This window comes from Perca fluviatilis, chromosome 19, assembly GCF_010015445.1.
Source record: "Perca fluviatilis chromosome 19, GENO_Pfluv_1.0, whole genome shotgun sequence".
NCBI classification, from domain to species: Eukaryota; Metazoa; Chordata; class Actinopteri; order Perciformes; family Percidae; genus Perca; species Perca fluviatilis.
In genome coordinates, this window is record NC_053130.1 from 25888820 (window position 1) to 25909504 (window position 20685).

Below are 20685 nucleotides of genomic sequence, written 5' to 3' on the forward strand. Positions count from 1 at the left end.
TGCTACTTGCTACTTCACTTGTTTTACTTCACAATGTTTGAGCTTCACTGTGAATGAGCGAGGAAGAGGAGATGGAATTTTAAGAATATTTAACCATAGTTCTATGAAATTAAAGTCAAAACCCTGCAGCCTGAAGGTTTGGACCAGGTGAACTGATATGTTGGCGGGCAGCCTGACAATGTGGCATTTTTGTCCTCAGATTTAAAAACATAAAATAAATAACATTCCATTTTATATTTGTCATATCTCCACATTGATTGGAAGCGAACCTGTAGGAAAAGCTTACTGTAATATTTGTATTGTTTAGTATGTAGCTTCCTCTGACAGACATCTGTAAAATGACTAGTCAGGGGTTAATGAAAACACCCACCCCCCCCAATGTACAGTGCAGTCCTGCTCCCAGTACAGTGACAAATGTTGATCTAGGCTCACACCTGGACGGTTGTGACCTGAGCTCACCCACTTCTCTTACACACTCCCACATAAATCCTAAAAGGGAAGGTAGATGATGATGGATGCCATCTGTCATACATGCAGTATTCCTGTGGCATTAGGCCATTTCCGCTCAGACCTCCTTGGTAAGGTTGGTGCTGGGTAAACTGACCCTGCAACTAATCCCTGTTAACATGCTGGTATTCCATTACAGGTTATGATGACGCCCTGCCACTGTAAGTTGAAACGGTTATCTGACGGAAACTGTCAGCTCTGATGCAAGCAGAGAAGAAGCTGATGGATTCTCACTACGAGACTTACAATTCTGCATCAACTGAATACTTTCCTGTACTTCATTTTGTTGGGGGTCGAGTATGTCAGCTGCGGCTCTCTGTGTTTTATTTCAAAACCTTGGCCAGTGGCCACTCTGGTATTATGGCGGCATGTCCCAACACCCCTGTAAAGGAAGGCTTTTGCTCATATCAGTGATACAATTTCATTTTTGCCCGCTTTTTGTGGAGTCAGCATCTCTTCTGGTAATTACTAGTTCATATGATGCTTTGATGCTGAACATCTCTCTGGAACCATAATTCAGTCCGGCTGTAACAGGACCCCCCTCCTGACCCAGATCCAGAGATCTTCAGCCATTCTCGGCATCCGCTATTGAGGAGAAGAGGCAACAGCTGGGGTACCCCCCACCCACCCACCACCTACCCAAAGATATGCCCGCTCTCAGCCTCCTTATACCCTGCTCTGTGTGTACGCTGTAGGCAGGCCAGGGCTATTAATACCCCTGTGAGTACATTAGACAGGAAGTGCCAGGTTAGCACAACCACTGGTCAGTGGCTCTCAAACAGAGAGGGTGGTTGACCATCTACCCAGTGACACATTAGCAGCCCTCTGCCCAGGACTTTCACACTGTTTCTACTAAACTACTAGATCAACGGGCTTCTTTTGGCCGAGAAAAAGGAGTATAAGTGTTTTCATTAACATTTTATTTTTAACCCCATTGAATTCTTTGATATCATTTGGCAGTAAATTGGAGCAGGGTTGACAGGTTGTAGTCAAACTGGGGCAAAGTTGATTGATAAGAGCCCAGTAACTCCCCCAAGGTGCTATACTGCCACCCAGTGGAGAGAAATGGGGAAAAAAACTCAAATAGGCGGAGTTCAGTGTCATTCATGTTTTATTGGTCCCAGTATTGTACAGTGCAGTCACATTCCAATACAGATGGGAATGACCTATATGTCTACCAGAACTGGGGGGGGGGGCATTTGTAAATAACTGTAGCATCTGTCTCACCCAGACGGCTGGGCTTCACCACAGAAGACCAGCAATGCTAATACAGAGTTAGTTTAATGTACTGATGTACGGTGATCGGCAGTTTAACCGAAACAAGCTGAACTGTGTTGAAGCAGTGAACTTTTCATTTCCTATCCGGCCTTTGGCATCACTTATCTCTCTCTGAAACTAGTTTTTTAGTCTTCCATGCGTGTGGGATTTACTGGATCCAAATAATACAGATCTTCAGATAAAATGACAACTAGCATTTCTGGTGTTGTAGAAATCCCAAACTTGTCCAGCTCCAAAACTAAATCCTACAAAGACATACTAAGTTCAGTTCAAGTACCTTTCCTATGAGCTAAGCCGGATCCAGAGATCTTGCTTTTCAAGAACGGACCACAAATAAGTAGCTAGCTGAGTGACAGGAGGGTGCGGTTGATGGTGATCGATACATAGTCACCTGAGTTAAGCACAGAGGGAGGGAACAGGACTACCAAGGGGTGGGGAGAGAGTCCACAGCTGGGTTATAAGTAGTGGCCGTGCTAGAGGGGCTGCCAGTAGGAGGTTGTTTTGTTATACTGAGCCCTCACAGAAGGATCTCGCCTCTTCCTCGTGTACTGACGGGTCTTGATGAGCTCTTCATCAGTGTTCATATTCGTTTCTTTGACGGCTCAGTGGCCTTTTCCCCATCAAGTCCTTTCTGTTGTCCGGATCTGAGCATAGCGGATTTTAGACCTGCAAAAACGGTCAATTAGTGATGATAATGATTAGTGTGTGTGTGTGTGTGTGTGTGTGTGTGTGTGTGTGTGTGTGTGTGTGTGTGTGTGTGTGTGTGTGTGTGTGTGTGTGTGTAAAACCAGTACCTGGGTGTCTTTTCTGAACTCTGTCTGGCTTGAGAGGCACTCTTAAATTGCGCTTCGAGTCTGGAGTAGATTCCTCCTGTAGGCTGCAGCAACAGCACACACACACCGCACACGCACACGCACACACATTGTCCAGAACAAAAACAATCCGACATCAGGCAGCTGCAAAAACTAGGACAGCGGGGCTTGACAGCTCAACACCAATCATTTCATTTCATTACATTTCCAGCATCCTGATACTAAATAACATTTAGCATGTATAAGAACAGACACTTGCCTCTTTGGAATCCTTAGATTTGCTCTGCTCCTGGTCTCCAAACCTCATCTTAGTCAGGTAGCCGATGACCTCCACCATGCGGCGCTGGTCTGGTTCATAAAGACAAATAGAGAATAAAAACACTGAATGTTAACTTTCAAAAAAAAAAAAATAAAATAAAAGTACGAATAAAAGAGAAAAGTAAAAGCATATATAAGACTCAAAATAGGAAAGTATTAACAACATTCAGTTCTCATTTACCTTCTTCCCTCTGAGCGTCCTGGTTGTATCGCATGGAGCGAGAACTGTCCCACTTATTTTTCTGGACACTCACTCTACAAAAACACACACCACGGGCACCCAAAAGTTCAGTTAAACAACATTTAAGTAAAAAAAAAAAAAAAAAAAAAAACATCAAATCAAAGCTGAGCATAAACACACGTCCATCCTCATGTGATACTTTAATACAGAAATGTGGAAGCATGAGTCGGAGGATTTTGTAAAAAGGAATTTGTGTTTGCAGATTAACTCACATGAACGGTGTGTTGTCCCTGGACTGGGGCTGAGGGAAAGATAATCAGATTTAGAAAGCGCAAACGATGCAGGTTTTAAAGTTACAGTTGACCAGTCAATCTGTACCGTACTGTGTTATTTGAGTAGGAGTACAGTTACTAACAAATGCACAGTTAACACAACATCTCTAAATGTAATGTAACTAAAAAATAAATAAGTGAACAGTGTAAAAACAGACTACACGATTTCTGGTTCAACTTACAACAGCTAATGGAAGCCATTAATATGCAGTATACAAGAACTGTCTCTTTAAGCAGATGTTCTGCAGTACAGTAGTAATGCATCATTTAGAGTCACTGTGTGTACAAAGTCATGGAAGCTGAATCATATTCGCTTGAATAAACAAATGATACGCTTCTAGTGTGTGTACCCCAACTCCATATATGAATCAACAATAAAGCAAAGTCCCTACAGTGGGAAAAGCAAGATTTCTATATCTATATTTCAGACATCGCCGTAATTTGTATGAAGTAAATCCTGCTGCTATGGATGAAGCAGGGTGTGTTATGCTGGAAACGATACACAGCTTTACACTGTATCGCACCACAAGACCAAAAACAAAAACAAAAAAAACAAAAAACAAATCTTTTAGATTTTCACGTTGCAGTCGGCAGTATTTTTGCTCCACAGAGAGGAATTTGAATTGAATACGAAGGACTCACTTTCTCTGCTTTGTCTTTGCGCTGGAAGTTTGGAGAGGACGTTTGTTTTTTCAGAGGTCTGTGGGCCTTCTTGGCCTTCTTAGCAGCTGGAAACAGAAAAACCCAAACCAAAAACACGATGAATATATGCTGAGGGCATCTGACGCCACCTGCTGGCCGAAGGGAGCAACCGTTTTCCATCTTTAGAAAGGGCTGAAAGTTAACAATGAAATGGTTAAAAAAAAGTAGATGTGAAAATGCATAGAGAGGGAGGAACAGTGGAGATGTGCTATTAATAGAGAAACATGTAATTGTGTGTCCTCATGTTACTTTTATCATTTAAACCACAACAGTGACTCAGCGTTGAAGGGAAGCTGCCACCAGCCGTACAAGGGTTAAAGGAACTGATTCACTGAAACACATCAGAGAAAATAAACCTGACATTTATTATGGGGTGGTTAGTCACAGTAAACGACGAGCTGAAGGCGTCGTATGTTACATGATTAAAGGAGTCAAGGGGTGACGAAAAATGACGTGATGTTTTACTCTAATTCTTCAGATAACATGACAAACTGCAAATTTGACCCGTTTTAAAAAAGTCTCTATATCAGAAAATTTGGGTTTCTTTCCACCACCAAAAAATTTAATAATAACGTGGATGGTTCGGTAAAATAAATAATCAGTTCACTACTTTCATTGAATTTGGGTGTTTTATTCAATTTTGTAGCATTTTGAAGAAAAGAAAAATGATACAAGAACATTGAAAAAGTGGACAAAATGTAAAAAAAATTTTTTTTAAAAAAGGCGCAAAAACCCCCGACAACAATGGAAAAAGTGACAAAAAACGTCGGGAAAAGTGAGAAAAAGTTTCGACCAATTTTAGTTTAAAATTTTGACCCAGAAAACCAAAAAGTTGCAGGTCGACGGGAAGACAACACAAGGGTTAAATGTATGATTATTATTAAAAAAAAGACGTCATCAACGTATCCATATATCACTGTTATGATATTAATTAATAAAATTGACAGAAATATGAATTGGAATTTGTATCACCCTATCACCTATACCTGACAGCATCACTGCAGTAATAACTGTTATGACTTTCTATCGCCATCCACTGATTATATACATAATTAATCATATCAACTGCAATTAAACTGCCAATACAAGACAATGTTGTTATAATAGTAATGGCTAGAAGAGTTAGGAGCCTTTAAATTAAACCAGGCAACAGCATTTTAATGACCTGAATATATCCATTTTTTCTCTCTTTCTTTCTTTCTTTCTTTCTTTCTTTCTTTCTGACAGACAAGCAGTGCACCTGCTCCATTTCCACAACTTCACGCATCACAGACTTATCATCATAGTTTAATATTTTTCAACAGTTTCTCCTCTTAACTGTTATTATTACTAATGAAGACACAAGCTGTTTGGTATTAGCACTGAAGCAACTAGATGGTGCTCAAAGCGCCAAAAAATACATTTGGTAGAAAGAAAATAAGTAAGATTCGGTTATTTGTTTTCTTTCCAAGAACAGATTTACATCAATCTCATGTATGTGCGTGAAGTAAAGTCAGAGGACACACGTGTTGGACGGATGGATGAAGAAATAGTTCAGCACAAAACTCCCCACTAAAAACCACAAACGCTCGATCTGACTTTTCTGCTTAATAAACGGATGAAACAAATCAGATGCAACGTGTTCCTTCATCTTACGTACTTCGTCATCTTTAGAGGTGTTTGGGAATAGCTTTTAAAGCTCCATTGTGTAATGTTTTGAGTCGATTCTTCGCAAAAATATGTGCTCATTCATGTGTAATTACTTCCACCAACTAACCAAAGTATTCTCGTAAGCGTAGAATCTGACATTCAGAATCATTCAGAATACATACGAGCGAGGATCACGCTGATACTTTACTTTAACATTAGCTTGCATTCGTTTGGGAACCTGACAGCTGATGTTAGCAATGAAATGGTACCAAAATAATGAAAACGTAAAACTATTATTACACTGGAAGGAACACCCACGGACGAAGTCGTACTTCTTGGAATAATACGGCCACCGTAGGAGTTAAAATGCGCTCGGAATGGGAAGGGCTAGAAAGTAATATTCAGTTGGTTGTCATATACAATTTAACCGCTAGATGGGAGACATTCTTCCACAATGTAGCTTTAAACTTCAAACAGACCCAGACTAGCCTTTTCTGCTTCTGGTCTCTATGCTAAGCTAAGCTAACCACGTTCTGGCTCCAGCTCTGTACTTAGCGTACACACATGAGATTCCTATCAATCTCATCTCACCAAATCAAATCAAAGCCAACCCCATGGAAAGCAATTACCACAAACATGACTCATCATTATTTCTGTCTGATGGCGAAGGCCACACAGCAGCACAGGCATACAAAAACAACAGCTGCCACTGTGATCCAGCTGTGATCTGTCACAAAAAAAAAGCAAAAAAAAAAAAAAAAGCTCCCCTACCTTGTTTCTTGGACTGCTCCTCTTCGTCCCCCACCTCATCCTCAGTGACCTCTGACCCCGTGGTGTACTCCTCATCCTCCGACAGGAGAGACTGCTGCCTCTGGAAGGGTGAAAGTCACACATCTTAGACATTGCTACTCAGCTGCTTGATGACAATGACTTTAGTCAATCTTTACATTTGACTAATCTAACAAAAGATCTCAGGGAGGTGTGTTTGTAATTGTGGAGACAGACGGCTAACAAAATGGTTAGTAGCAGAATATGCAAGCAGACGTAGAGAAGGAAATTAGGGGAACGTCCTACCAATTGCAGACTCCAGTTTTTCAAAAAGGAAAACTGGTCGAAAAAAAAGAAAAGTAGTTGAAGTCAGAACCAGAAAAATGACACGCTGGTAGAAGAAAGAAGCATCAGACAGAGAAAGAGAGAGAGACTCACAGTGCTGCCGTCTCCTCTCAGAGGGCCGAGCAGTGTTGGCTCCAAGAGAACATCACAGTCCGGAACCTTTTCTGCACTGGAGGGACTCTCCTCAGTACTAACACACATACCAACACACACAGAGAAGTGAATTTTATCGGAAACCTTTTTATAACAAGTGTAGGGCTGGGTGCCGAATTCAATACTTTTTAGGCACCGACCGAATTCCCTTTAAAGTATCGAAAAAATGTCTCGTCATTCAATACCCAAATTCAATACCAAAGGAGTAAATCTCATTTTAGCCAATAAGCACGCAGCATGCTTTTACCAAGATCTAATAATGTCTGTGATTGGCTGTCTAACGTTACACATAGTAGAGACACGCAGGAAAAACTCGCTGAATGCTGTTTTAATCCCCCAACGTCGACTTCAAGGCACCTAACCATTGCCTAATCCTTGTGCCTTCCAGGCAGCACTGCCTGGAAGACGACGTTGGGGGCATAAAACACCAAATACGGCTCACGTTTGTGCCGTAATGTGTAATGTTCTAATTTCTTTTTGTTTTATAAAATTGTTATTGAAAAAAGGATAATTTAGGAACCGGTATCGAAGTCACGCTATCAGTATCGGTACCAGTACCGGTATTGAAAATGTTTGAACGATACCCAGCCCTGTACAAGTGCTCCTGTAAAATGTCGGCTGACAGACACGCACACACTCATGCTCACCCGTCTGCAGGTGGTGTGTTGGACAAACACACAGCGTCTCTGTGCAGCAGCAGGTCATTTAGGACTCTGGTCTGGGCTGAGGTTACCTCGTCACAGTTCTCTTCATCAGGTACGTTCACTATGTGGTCTCGCATCTTACAGCCCTGAACACACAAACAGGATTTCCTGAGGCTTTGACACGCAGCTCGAAAACATCTCTCAGCCACAAACACGTGCATGCACAGTAGACTTAGTATTAGGGTCGTCGGCCAGGTGACATTAAAGACAAAATAACAAGCAATGTACTGAATTAACTCCTACATTCATTTGAGAATATCCTCTGCTTTCCTTTCTTTGTTTTACACTCGCTTTGACTCGCTATCATGGAAACTAGAGGAAAATCTAGCATTAGTTATATATATTAAATACAGCAATGCTACCTCACTGAGGAATAACTATGAAAGAGCAAATGATCACATGATGCACTTAAAAAAAAAAAAATAGGTTACATCGGCCATCGTACATCAGTCTCTTTGTGCTGCAGTTTAGCTCGTGTGGATGTCTTTGTTATCTGTGAGCTACATTTATTCATCTGTAGCCACGGAGAATAACAGGGGTCAGTCCCAGCATGCAGTGGGACGGCACTCTAAACAGATTACTTATCTGCACTACTTTACATGCCAAGTAGAGGATTTTTGGTTCAATTAAGCATTACTGAGCAGCCATTATCTATAATCCACCTGTTTTACTAACCAAAGTAAAGAGAATGTGAAGCATGCATGGTCTGATTTCTGTAAGAACTAAATATGAATTAGTTCATGTTGAACCAAGATTAGTTGGGTTTTTTTTTGGTTAAGAGTTGGTTAGAACGGTACAATAAATAGAACATTTGTGTCATGATCCTGGGTTTTGTTTTTATTTCCTGTTTTATTTTGTAGGTTCTTCTCATCTTCATCCCTTGTTTTACTTCCTGCCTTGTGTGTTGTGATTGTCTGCCCCGCCCTCATGTGTTTTTACCTGTTCCTTGTTACCACCCTCCTTTCCTTATGTATATTAGTCTTGGTGTTCTCCTGTTTCAGCGCGGGATTCTCTGCTTTTGTTTCTGGCTCCCAGTGTTATTTTTCCGAGTGGTTACTTCTCCGGTGTTTAGTATTTCTAGTCTTTTTGGATTCAGCTTTTGTTGTTAAAGCTCTCTTTTTATTATTATATATTTAACCTGCCTGACTGGTCTCCTGCATTTAGGTCCTCTTTTTAAACTCTTTAGCGTGACAATTACTACACATATATTGTGTGTGTGTGTGTGTGTGTGTGTGTGTGTGTGTGTGTGTGTGTGTGTGTGTGTGTGTTTGTCCATACCTTGGGCATACCAGAGGGGTCAAAGCGGAGAACCCTCTGATTGCAGCAGGGGTAGATTCCTGCACCATGCCAGCCTTTCTCAGTACCCATGCCAGGGTACAGCACACTGTCTTGGTGGTACTTGCAATGGGTTAGCTCTGCACACACAAACAGCTACACACACACACACACACACACACACACACACACACACACACACACACACACACACACACACACACACACACACACACACACAGAGAGAAACTCTTTAGATGGGGGTAAATATAATTAGTCACAAGTGCTCAGGTTTATAGTATCAACATTACTACTACTAAATACATAACCTTACATGAATACACAAACACACACACCTGTTGGCATCGGAAGCAAGTGAGGTAGTTGATGGTACCCCAGATTCTCCAGTAGACCAGGACCCAGGACTTGAGTTCCTCATACAGACCCGTGATGTACTCATGCACATCCCAGCTCTTCTGTCTGCAAACGTGTACACACACACACACACACACACACACACACACACACACACACACACACACACACACACACACACACACACACACATCAAGAGTTTAGTCCTTAAAAGGTAAATAGTATATTTCTGACAGCTAAACAAATACAGGAACTACAGGTACAGGTACATGAATCTTTACACACGTGTGGGAACCAGAATACCTAGTGTGTGTATAAATGATCTCTCCGCGAGCATCTATGTTGATTTTCCCTGGAACACAAGAAATCTTCCTCTCGGTGTCTTTGGTCAGCAGCTTATGGCACAGACCACACCTGGGATTAAACACACATATGACAAATAGTGATACTGACACCAATAAGAGAACAAATGACAAGGTAAGAGAAAAATTGCAACTAATGTTTATGAACTCACACGCACTGTTGCTAAGCAGTGAGGTAGGTACTGTAACTGCTTGCCGCTCCAGCTGCTGCTACTCACCTGTAGAGAGTCGAGGCGTTTCCTGGTGAATCTCTGCTCTGGTAGTTGGGATCGAAGAGACGCTCAATTTTCTTCTGAAATAATTTGCTTTAAGGGAGAAATCAAATTTAAAAAAAGAGATTTCTAGCATTGGCTGCTTTTTGCAATTTGATGTTATGACCTATTATCATAGACTTCACTATCTCTATAACAAGATTCCTCACATTCACCTCACATCACATTCATCCAAGATGCTTCGAGAAACGACTTGTGATAAAAATCCAAACGCCAATATTCTGCATCTCGTTTAGGGCTGCATGATAGGAGGATAATATCTAATTGCGATAGTTTTTACTGATGTTGCGATGGCGATATGATGCGTGATATTGGAGGGGATGATCATTTTTGTACCATCATTCTCATTTTCATTACAAAATATTAAAATAAAATAAAAATGCAAATGATTATAATGTGGTTTTTGCGAGGATCTGTACCAAACAAAGATGTTTTCTTTTGAAAGATTTGTAGGCTGGCATATTTTGCCTTCAACAAATATTGCGCCACCCCTACGATTTGGATATTGCACTTTGCGATTTCGATTAAATGGCGATCAATTGTGTAGCCCTAATCTCGTTACCTTTTGAACTTGTCTTTTTTGTCCCTGATGTCGTCGGCCTCGTTGTGGTTGAAGAGTTCGGCGATGCGCGTCGCTAAGTTGCTGTTGATGCAGTTCATGTTGCAGGGCGTAGACACGATGGCGCTCATGTGTTTGTGGCAGTACTGGATGCACTCCTCCACCTGAACATGGACAAACATATATCGCTCATATAAGACCTTTCACAGGAAGAGTACATTAAATGTCAATGATCGTACATAAAGAGTAATCAAATACTACTTTATCAGACACAGCAATATACTCCTTTATATTGCTACAGTGTTAGCAAGTAAGTACAGCAGTGATAAACATTTCCTGCAAACTGTCTAAATAACTCTTGAAGGCAAGAGAACATCTACACTTTTAACATTCATGCAACATCAACTTAACAATGGCCAAAGGTCACAATCTATGTATGGGCCTCTTGTTTTTCCTGAACTAGGAGAGAGTAGAAATGATCAGTTCTTAAAAACACATTTTCAAGCTGCTGGTAGATATTCTTGGGAATAAGGTTGTTGCCAGGCTACATAACAATAGTTTTTTTTTTTACATTTGAAAAACAAAAGGCCCGAAGCACATCACCACACATGGCGTCGCACGTCACAACACTTACTAACGTATCCATCTTCAAGAACTCGGAGGAGATCAGGATTGAGATCACATTGCTGGGCTCTGTAACCGACAAACACCACATAACCAACCAAGCAAACCCCACAACCAGCAAACAACACAGAACACACAGCCAGTGAAACACCAAACACACGCCACGTTTAGTGACCAAGAAATCGAGCGACATCCACGGATTTACACAAACAAGGTAAGTTACAGCTCAGGCGTTCCTATGTGTAAGAATGTGATATGTATTATTATTATTATTGGTTGTTAACAGTTTGCCCAGAGATTTACCGAGGCGGGGTTTGTCCTTGTTTCCCTCCCCTGCAGAGTTCCTCCTGACGTAGTTCATGAGCCAGTCGAAGATCTGTACGTCACAGTGAACGGAGATGTCCACCTCCTCCCACCTCTGGGGGTCCACAGACAAATACTCGGCGAAGTAATGCATCTCTTTAACCAGAAGCTCTCTGGGACATGTGAAGTCCTGCTTCAGATTCTTGGTCTCGTCACACACGTGGATGACCATGTTGGGACTGTAGGACAAAAGTTCAAATCCATTATTTGAAGAAAAAAAAAAAACTCACCCGACAGTAAAACTCACTGCTAAATATTTTATGGACTACAGGGTGTGAGTGATTCCTACTGAAATGATTTTAATATGAGGTGGAGTATCATTTAAAGATAGAGCATGTGCATACGTGTGTGTAAGAAGCAATCAATGTGAATTTTTGTTAACTTGGGTTCACTGCTGTTGGAATCAGCACTTTGTGAGGATGAGTTCTTAATACTTACTCTCGTGGCTTCTGAGGTTTGTCATCCTCCTCTGCGGAGACCCTTCTCTCCTTCTTCTCCACAGCACCGGCCCTTCTTGTGGGCGTCGATTTGGAGCCTGCTGACAGCAGCAGAAAAAAAATGTAAATATACTTTAAATCCAGTTATCAAACAGTAACCATCAATACGACAGCTACACATTTTTTTGGCACCGACATATATTTTAAGCATTGTACTGCTCTAAAATATTGGCTTGTTCCAGCAGGCACTGTTTGCTAGCCTGAGAACATTTTATTAACAGAGTTAGCTGTGACTTAACTGATTATATATTGTAAAGAAAAAGGCATAGTGAAAATGTTTAAATTAAATTAAAAGCTTTTATTAAATAAAAAGTCAATGCATTTTAGATGGCGCTCATGTGTTTTCTGGCAGTACTGGATGCACTCCTTCACCTGAACATGGACAAACATATGCCGCTCTTATAAGACCTTTCACAGAAACAGTACATTTAATGTCAATGATCCTACAAAAATAATAATCAAACACTACTTTATCATTGCTACAGTGTAAGCTCTTCTCACAGAGCAGCAAGTAAGTACAGCAGTGGCTAAAACTGAAATGGGAGGGGAAATTCCTGTGAGAAATACTACACAGAATGAAATTTAAAGCTGCAGTAAGTAACTTTTATAAAAAGTAAGTTTTTGTCATATTTGCTTAAACGTTCACTATATCCTGACAGTACTAAATGAGAAAGATATAATAGTCTATGGAAGAAATCATGTTCCACTGCTTCCCCCTAGTGCTCATAATGGCATTTGCAAGATTTCACCGCGAAGGAAAACAACCAATGAGAGTCGAGGAGTCTCTCACGCAGTGTTAATGACTGTGTGAAAGTGTGTTTTCAGGTCATATTTGAGTGTACTGTTTAGCTGTAAAATTAGAACGTTTGTGACCCGACCCCCCTGTTGAAAACAGTCGAGCCAAAACCAATCACTGCTCACTGGCTGGAGCAAACTCTTACAGCTAAACAGTACACTAAAATATCTGTTATCTGTACTACTCAAAATGGCACTAACTGACCTGTAACTTTGCTGCTGCTCTGGCTGCTTCCTGTCTCCACCACCTCCCCGGTGTCCAGCAGCGTGGTCAGGCCGTCTGAAGGGGAGGGGCTTCCTTCTGTCAGGGCATTACATTGGTTGTCCACATGAGGAAATCCCCCTGTGCTCTTCAGCTCCTCAAATCGATGGGCACACTAGAAGATCACATCAGTGCCACAGTATTATTTATTATCAACAAGCCAGGCCTAATGTTACTAAACCGTGCAATGACTGATGGATGGGATTGGACAAATAGAGCGGTGGATGGATGGATGGAAGCAATCATAGTTACCCAGCATTCCAGTTACCTCCTTGGGAGTGAATCCTGGAACTAGCTTGGCTACATTGTCCCAGTTTATGGGCTGGGGCACCCCCCACAGAGAGCCCAGCACCATGTCCAAAACCAGGACGTTGTTGTCATAGGGAAAGTTGTTGTTGTCCGAGCAGAAGCGGCTCATTTCTACCGAGGCAGAGAGGTGAGAAACAAAAGGCAGAGAGTTAACAATGAATGCCTACATTTGCTGCACATCTGCTGGATCATGACATCCAAATTAGAGCTAACATTTTTGGTCGATCAACAGAAAAAGAATTGGCAACTATTTTAATGATCGCTTAAGTCTTTCTTACATGATAGTAAACTGAATATTTCTGGGGTTTGGACTGTTGGTCAGGCAGAAGAAATGAGTTTAATGAAATTTTGATGGGCAATTGTTTTAACCATTTTATAGGCCCAGCAGTAAGTTGTTTAATCGAGAAAATATTCACCACATCAATAATAAAAAATTAATAGTTAGTCGCAGCCCTTATCTAAATTATGAATGACTGTATCATCTTAGATGAAATCGGTATGACAGCACTTGCATCCATCCACAAAATGTATGAGGCATAGTATGAAATATGAGGTATTGCATCAATACTGATTAATAAATACCATCCAGCTAGTCACAGCTGAGAATGTAGCTAGTAGAGGGTAATCCCTCTTCAGTCTAGCCAGTTTTTATAAACGTTAGCCATAAATATATATATAAATTATAACATTATCCTTCAAAAGGCAAATTTACATACTTTATTTACATATATCAAAATAAGTAACGTTAGTCAGTCTAAATTGTATATGATTAGACTTGTAATGGATTGTTTGGTGAATGATGTCTGTGTAATATTTATGCGTCATTTACTAGAAAGCAAAGTTTCTATAATTGTCTGCCACATAAATACATCACAGGTCATAACATCCTGGAGGGAATGCAGAGCTTTACTCTGAGATAGTGTTAGCAGCCAAAGATAAGGTCGAGGATTTGTTCATTTTACATCCAATTGTTGATGCCGGTTTATGATATAAATCCATGGTAGACCATAGAGAAACTTAGTAGTGTCAGCAGAGTAGTGATGCTAGCGCAGGCCGAGTCCCTCTGTCCTCCTCCTGCTGCATCAACATCAGATGCTTTTAGGTCAGATTATACACAGATGGTTCTGCACACATAATTCAAACAGCAAGAATAAGGAGATATCGCTGACATACTTCTCTTGTGTCGGAGTTGTTCCTCCCGTCGTCTCGTACAGTCAACCAAGCTGGTGCCCGTTTTATGTCATTGTGTAGGGATGATGCTGATGCTGCGGTCCTCCCTACCGGCTAACTGCAGCTATTGCTAATGCTAGCTTTGAGAGACAGTATCTGCTGCCTTCAGGTACTTCAGGAACTCCTAGCTAACCACTCGACATGCAGTCAGCCCTTAGATATACGGATATACAGTAGGCCTATCTACGTGAGTGAGCCGCATAGTATTGCCCCGTTGTTGGTGGGTGTTGCGATTTTCTTCAAATTAGCCATAATACTTTATGTTGCAATGTCAGCATAACTTGTACGGCAAAACGTCCCATTAACAAATGTGCTTACTCAATCGAAGTAGGCAAGTCTTGCTTGGTCCTCTGAGTGAAGTAGCTCACGTTATGCGCTCACGCCTTTAGCAATTAAAGACAAAGTAGACCATGAGTTAACTATCTTTTGTCAAAGTAGGCCTACTATGTCCAAGGTCAATACTACCTTTAAGCCCAACTGCACCTACAACTACAGTCCATGAAGGCATCATTAGCTTCAAGCTGCAAGCATATCAGCTAGCTAACGTTAAGTGGCTACTTATCATCTTCGTTTGTAAACTTTTAAGCCCAGCAGCACAGAAAAATGATATCGACAGGCTGCGCTGTGAAAATGCACTCAGCGGAAAGGTCCTAAAATAATGTGGAGAAATAAAAACTGTTGGTAAATTCCGTCGGTATCTGCTGACTCGTCCCAGTTGTCGCACTGCAGCAGGTTAGGCGTCCTGTTGCTTAGAGACAGCGGCTGAAATGTTTCTGCCGTCAGTCTACTTTTTATAAAACTAAATTAAGTTAGCTAGCTACCTGAAAAATCTGAAAAAAAATCATTTTACCATTAAAACCTAAAACTACACCAAATAAGCTCTTTTGGCCTTAAGTTTTGCTCGTAACTTTTGAGATGTTACTGATGTGAAAACCATGCTCCTACTCATTAAACCTAATTGTACTTTATAGACCTTTTTTCACGGCAGACATGTTGACATGTCCTAGTAGGAAAAGCACAGTTGGATTAATGATGGCTGCATTCCACTCAGGAGAGGCCCTGGTATTGCGCATGCTGACTCACTGAAAAAGGCTTACTGGGACACTTGATGTTATTTAGCCATCGTTAAGGTTATCAATTCCAGCTGCGCTTTTCCAACTATGACAAGTCAAAATGTCTGTTGTGAAGAAAGTCCACAATTCAACTTCCCACTCTTATATACACACTTGATTAATTACACAATGGACGTTTTTTTTAAATTATTTATTTTCAAAATAATGATATTAAATATTTACAAAATTACTTTGTGACCAACGAATAGCTAACAATGTGCAAAACGAGCCCCATCCCATTCTGAATGAATCCAATCACATTTCACAAAGAAGACAATGCTGAGGACCAAGCAGCCTACAACTGAGAGCAAAAAGAAAATGACATAATTATATTATCAAACAAAATACCCTTGCTTTGTCTTTACACTGTATACAGCCGATTTATCGTGCACCGTATTACCTTAAACACTGAACTAATTCTTGTTATAGAGCAATCTCAATCTGGTACATCTTGAATCAGACATGATCTTAAAAAGAACAGCAGTGTACCATCTTTCTTGTACAAGCTCTGACTGAAAAAATGTAAGAATAACCTCCTAATTTGAAACACGCTGAACCTATGTATGGAAACCATTTTTGACCGTTAACCTTATCAGAAGGTCCAGATTGTGTTTGAGGATATAAAACCTTATAGATGAGCCTAGGAACTACTTTGAGCAATTCTTGACGAGGTCTATGGTGTTTTCCCCAAATATCTACTGTCGGCTGATTATTAGTTAAGCTTCAGAGTTAGACTGCAAACAAATACTGACTGAGCCAACCAGTGTTATGAACACACGTAGACTTGCATACACAGAAATCCATTCATGCACAAACATCACAGGTCAGTCTTCTCAGGGATGTTTAGCACTGTGCTGGAGGGCATACTGGGGTTGGATGTTCCCAGACTGAAGGAAGACGGTGTTTCTCTGTACACCGATTCTAGCAGTTCCTCTGGGGTGTAGGCTGAACCAAGGCCTGGAGTAAAGCCTTGGGCAGTATTTGACTCTGGGTGTGCAGTAAGGGGTGTCGGGGAGGCCTGTGTGTTCCCTTCCTGGACCTGAGCAAGCCTCTCCATCTCGGTGTACTTAAAGCCTCTCCTCTTGCCCAGGACCTTGACATAGTTGGCTGGGACAAGTCCCGTGGTCTGGCTATCCACGCTGGCCAGCAGCCAGCCACGCACTCTGGGCTGTTGCTCTAAACACAGGGGAGAGAATAAAAAGGTCACGATCTGATCTTATCAACATGGGGGGAAAACTTTAACTATCTCTCTTGGAAAACCACACTGTTCTAGTTTTCCAAAGCATGCATTTGCTCTTTCATTATTGACAATTTGCTTGATGGGCTTCACTTAAAAGAAAAACTTTCAAAGGCTATTTCTGATGTCTTCGCAATAAACACTATGCACTTCCATGGACAGGAAAACAAGAGTTGTTCATTTTACTCGTAACGTTTATGTGGATCCCACCTCTTTCTGATATGTATACAATCCTCTATGATTGTTTATATGTAACTTGATGTTGTGATATTGATATATATAGTGAAAAATTACATGTTCTGGATAGAGCAACAAAAAAAAAAATCAACTCAGAAGTTGGTTGTGGATAAAAGAACAAGATGAGAAACCAATTCAAGGAACTTCATGACATTGATTCAAAAAATCATATTTAAATACAATTTTCTCATAAAACACTTAATGGTCTAGTACACCCAGATGTGTAAAACCATTTATGTATGAGAGGAATGTGAGGACAGAAAACAGTGTCCAGCACTTATTAAAGAGCTCTCACCTTTAGGGGCGAGGTTGAGCATGTCTCCAGCCCGCAGAGAAATCTCCTCCTCAGAAGCAGCTGAAAAGTCATACTCCGCTCTGGCGACTACATGGTCATCCTCCCCGCTGGCCCAATTAGTGGCTAAATAAAGAAACACAAAACATCTTTACTTGTTAAGGGTTGAAGAGTAAAAGGCAGATTACATACACCAATTCATTCATCGGCTTCTCCGTTATAGAATATCGTTTCATTGCTCTCGGACCAATTTTTTTGAACTAAAAAGTCCCATCTATAACTGACGCAAGTATTTGAAATGTTCCAGCTACTTTCAGAGAGATCAGTGAAGGCTGTTTGGTTGATACCATCTAGAGCAGTGGTTCTCAACTGCTTGGCACTGAGCCAGAAGAAGCAAGTTTTCATTCCAAGCCAGCACTAATTGTGATTTGCTGGGGGGAGGAAAAAAACTGCAAAGTCTTGTGCTACCTGTGCAGTCTAGCAGTGCAAAGAGTTCCAAGAAAGGGGGGACAGCTCCTGAACTTAAAAAGTTATGTTGATAAAAAAAGAAGTGCAAGTTCACCATCTCATCTGCAAGTACAAACTCTTGAATGCAAATCTCACCGTTTTCTTCAGCTGGACTGGAGCTCAGCAGTTTCCAGATAAGGTAGGGTCCCCCCAATACTACAGCGAAAAACAGAAAGATTGGCCAGGACTTCACGGCCGGACCCTCCATCCCTGCTCCGTCCACTCTGGATGCACCTGTAGCCAGGGCATCGCTTGCACTGTCTGCCCACAAGTCGTCAACCTCAGCGTCTGACCTTCGCCCCAGCAGCCTCTGTAGCCGTCGGTAGAAGTAGCGCAAAGTGCGTACCAGAGCAAAGGCTGAGAAGACTCTGGTGAGGTGTGAACGCAGCCGCGTTAGGTGGTTGGCTACATCCAACACCGCACGGAAACTGTTGTACACAGCTGAAAAGGTGGCGTCCAGCATCATACTAACGGAGGTGAAGGCCTGGACAATGCTCTCGATAGACTGGAAGGCGCCGCGACTGCTCTCCTCCGCCTGTTGCACAAACCGGCTGGGGGCAACGTCTTCCGTGTTGGAGAGGCGGCTGTACCCTCCTCCCATGCCGTAGCCACCGCCACCATAGGTGTAGGGGCTGTAGCCCCCATACATGGAGCTCCCATAGGGGCTGTAAGAGGAGGTGAAAGAGCTGTAGGCCGGACGGTAAGCCTGCTGGATGGGACGAGGGGGCAACGGGGGCACCATCCTGGTCAGGACGGGAGGGCCTGCAGAAACAGAGGGGCCTGCAGCTGGTCCAAAGTTTGAAGATCTGTTTGGTGAGAAGAAAAAAATCATAGGGATCGAATCATCTTTAGTGTTTCGTTATGTCATTTCTTTATGATTACAGAAAGCATGGGTGACATTTCAATTAGCCTGATGCTAAACTAAAACTAAGGCATTAATGATTCTGTGTGCCTATCCCTTTGGATTTGTTTCAACCTTAAACATTTTTACATGCCTCGAACGTGATCAAATTGTTATGGACCACACCAGACATTTTGACTTGTAATATTTGGAAAAGCACTGCTGAAATTGATAACCTTAACGATGGCTCAATTCCATCAAGTGTCCCAGTAAGCTATTTCAGTGAGCCAGGGCCTCTCCTAACTGGAATGCAGCAATCATTAATGGAATGCACCTGTGCTTTTCCTACTATGACATGTCAACATGTCTGCCGTGAAAAAGGTCTATTGGCATGAAATTGCAAACAGCGATGTGACTTAACTTGAATAGTGCTTTAACATTATTGAACAGCAAAGACAGTGAGAACTAAAGAGACCGTTTTATGGGAATGTTTAGCTACAGAGTGGCGTATTAAACACTACCCAAAGTGGAGAAGGGCAATTCAAATTATTGCATGGCTTTAGTTTGTTTTGTGCGGCGTTTCCATTTATCATTAAGATATGGTAACGTTACGGTCTACCTGTTGAGACACTTTCCGTAACATTAACGTTAACGTTAGCTAGCTACTTCAGTAGAAGAAGGCAAATGCCAGGGCCTCATCGGGCCTAACGTTAGTTGGTTAGCTATTAGTAGAGCTGTTACTTTGTTTAAATGGCCACCGTCGGCAAAATATTCTGGCAAATGGAGATTGGTTTATTGGTCAATGATTTATACCACCATATCAAAGGCTCTACTGTTTGGATGATCACCTAGCTTGTGCTACAACCTTAGCATAAGTTAGCTATAACGTCACCAACAACAACGAACCAGCTCCAGTCAGTAAACACAAAACGGGTGTATGGCCGTCGTTTACCTGTAATTTATAGGTGCACTCATTGCACCTGGAATCCGCCTTTCCCATGGCTTAGGTGGGGGCTGTTGATCCATCGCAAAATATATGTCCACAAAGTGTAAAAAAAAAAAAATGCGAACTCTGTTCCCACCTGACAGCTTCTCCTGCTGCCTTCCTGTTCTCCTCGTAGTTTCCTACTCTAACATCGCAACTCGTATGTGTTGTTGGATTCAATAGCCCTAAACGGACTATAACAATAGTGGATTTATAGGTACATATTACTTTGTCTCCTGGTATGGGATATTTTGGCACGGCTTCCATCTCTAAACAGACTAATAATAAGTAATATAATTTCTAATGTTCAAAGAAAGTTCCATAATTGAAAAAATCCCGACAACTCTTAAAGGCACCAGCTGGTCCGTGAAGTTTTGTGGTTAGACCAGAATAACTGATAGAAGATAGATTTAGTTAATACAACCAGAGAATGTCTGATACAACCAAATATTCTCTATTAATCTATATAAAGATCTGAATATTTTTGGTGGTAAATGAGATGTATGTATTCATTTCTTAATTTTTGTAACTGCTTAAATTACTTAACAATCCATTAACAATCCTTTATGTTTTTCACACTCGATTAGTAAACCCTGGACGCTTAAATATTGAATGTACTTTTCACTTCTGTCCAGCAGAGGGTACTGTGACCGTGACTTAAAAACAAGACCCTCGAGATAGACTTCTGCAACCTGCAAATAAAAGAGAATATCCCTGCTTTGTAATACACTGTTGTTAAACAAAGGACACAGATTTGCATTAGTATTTTACTAATTAATGTTCAGTCACATTGACAGCTGTCATTTAAAAATCCTAGTGGTT

General features: G+C 41.3%; 2 protein-coding genes across 5 annotated transcripts; both read right to left on the minus strand.

The window, feature by feature from the left end:
• Window positions 1-1600: 1600 nt before the first annotated feature.
• On the minus strand, window positions 1601-15649 carry kiaa1841 (KIAA1841 ortholog). 4 transcript variants are annotated; one of them, XM_039783529.1, is made up of 21 exons: window positions 14596-15649; window positions 13382-13533; window positions 13057-13228; window positions 11998-12097; window positions 11500-11738; window positions 11207-11265; window positions 10576-10736; window positions 9960-10046; window positions 9683-9793; window positions 9361-9484; window positions 9008-9160; window positions 7673-7815; window positions 6966-7062; window positions 6834-6866; window positions 6531-6630; window positions 4071-4156; window positions 3369-3397; window positions 3097-3170; window positions 2857-2945; window positions 2580-2662; window positions 1601-2451 (listed from the first exon to the last, which is right to left on the minus strand). In XM_039783529.1, exons 2-21 carry the CDS (start codon window positions 13529-13531, stop codon window positions 2406-2408), a joined length of 2136 nt encoding a protein of 711 aa, XP_039639463.1. In that variant the 5' UTR covers window positions 13532-13533; window positions 14596-15649; the 3' UTR covers window positions 1601-2405. The 4 variants fall into 4 exon arrangements, with proteins under 4 accessions (XP_039639463.1, XP_039639461.1, XP_039639462.1 ...); XM_039783527.1 differs by having other exon boundaries at window positions 2580-2655; window positions 14596-15641; XM_039783528.1 differs by having other exon boundaries at window positions 2580-2655; window positions 11998-12094; window positions 14596-15640.
• Window positions 15650-15901: 252 nt separating this feature from the next.
• Window positions 15902-19984, minus strand: pex13 (peroxisomal biogenesis factor 13). Its single transcript, XM_039784562.1, has 4 exons — window positions 19831-19984; window positions 18134-18843; window positions 17534-17656; window positions 15902-16940 (listed from the first exon to the last, which is right to left on the minus strand). The coding sequence occupies exons 1-4, from the start codon at window positions 19902-19904 to the stop codon at window positions 16582-16584; spliced, it is 1266 nt and encodes a 421-aa protein (XP_039640496.1). The 5' UTR covers window positions 19905-19984; the 3' UTR covers window positions 15902-16581.
• Between the last annotated feature and the right edge of the window lie 701 nt (window positions 19985-20685).

Bases quoted from the DNA above. Each gene is read 5' to 3' on its own strand.
- kiaa1841 (XM_039783527.1), bottom strand. From the start codon at position 13,531: ATGAGCCGCTTCTGCTCGGACAACAACAACTTTCCCTATGACAACAAC. The intron at 11,266-11,499 runs GTAAATCTCTGG...TGTCGGTTACAG, and splicing joins CAAGGACAAACCCCGCCTCG to AGCCCAGCAATGTGATCTCA. The intron at 2,656-2,856 runs GCAAGTGTCTGT...TGCAGCCTACAG, and splicing joins AATCTAAGGATTCCAAAGAG to GAGGAATCTACTCCAGACTC.
- pex13 (XM_039784562.1), bottom strand. From the start codon at position 19,904: ATGGATCAACAGCCCCCACCTAAGCCATGGGAAAGGCGGATTCCAGGT. The intron at 18,844-19,830 runs GTAAACGACGGC...CTCACCAAACAG, and splicing joins AGTGCACCTATAAATTACAG to ATCTTCAAACTTTGGACCAG. The intron at 16,941-17,533 runs GTGAGAGCTCTT...CCCTGTGTTTAG, and splicing joins GCTCAACCTCGCCCCTAAAG to AGCAACAGCCCAGAGTGCGT.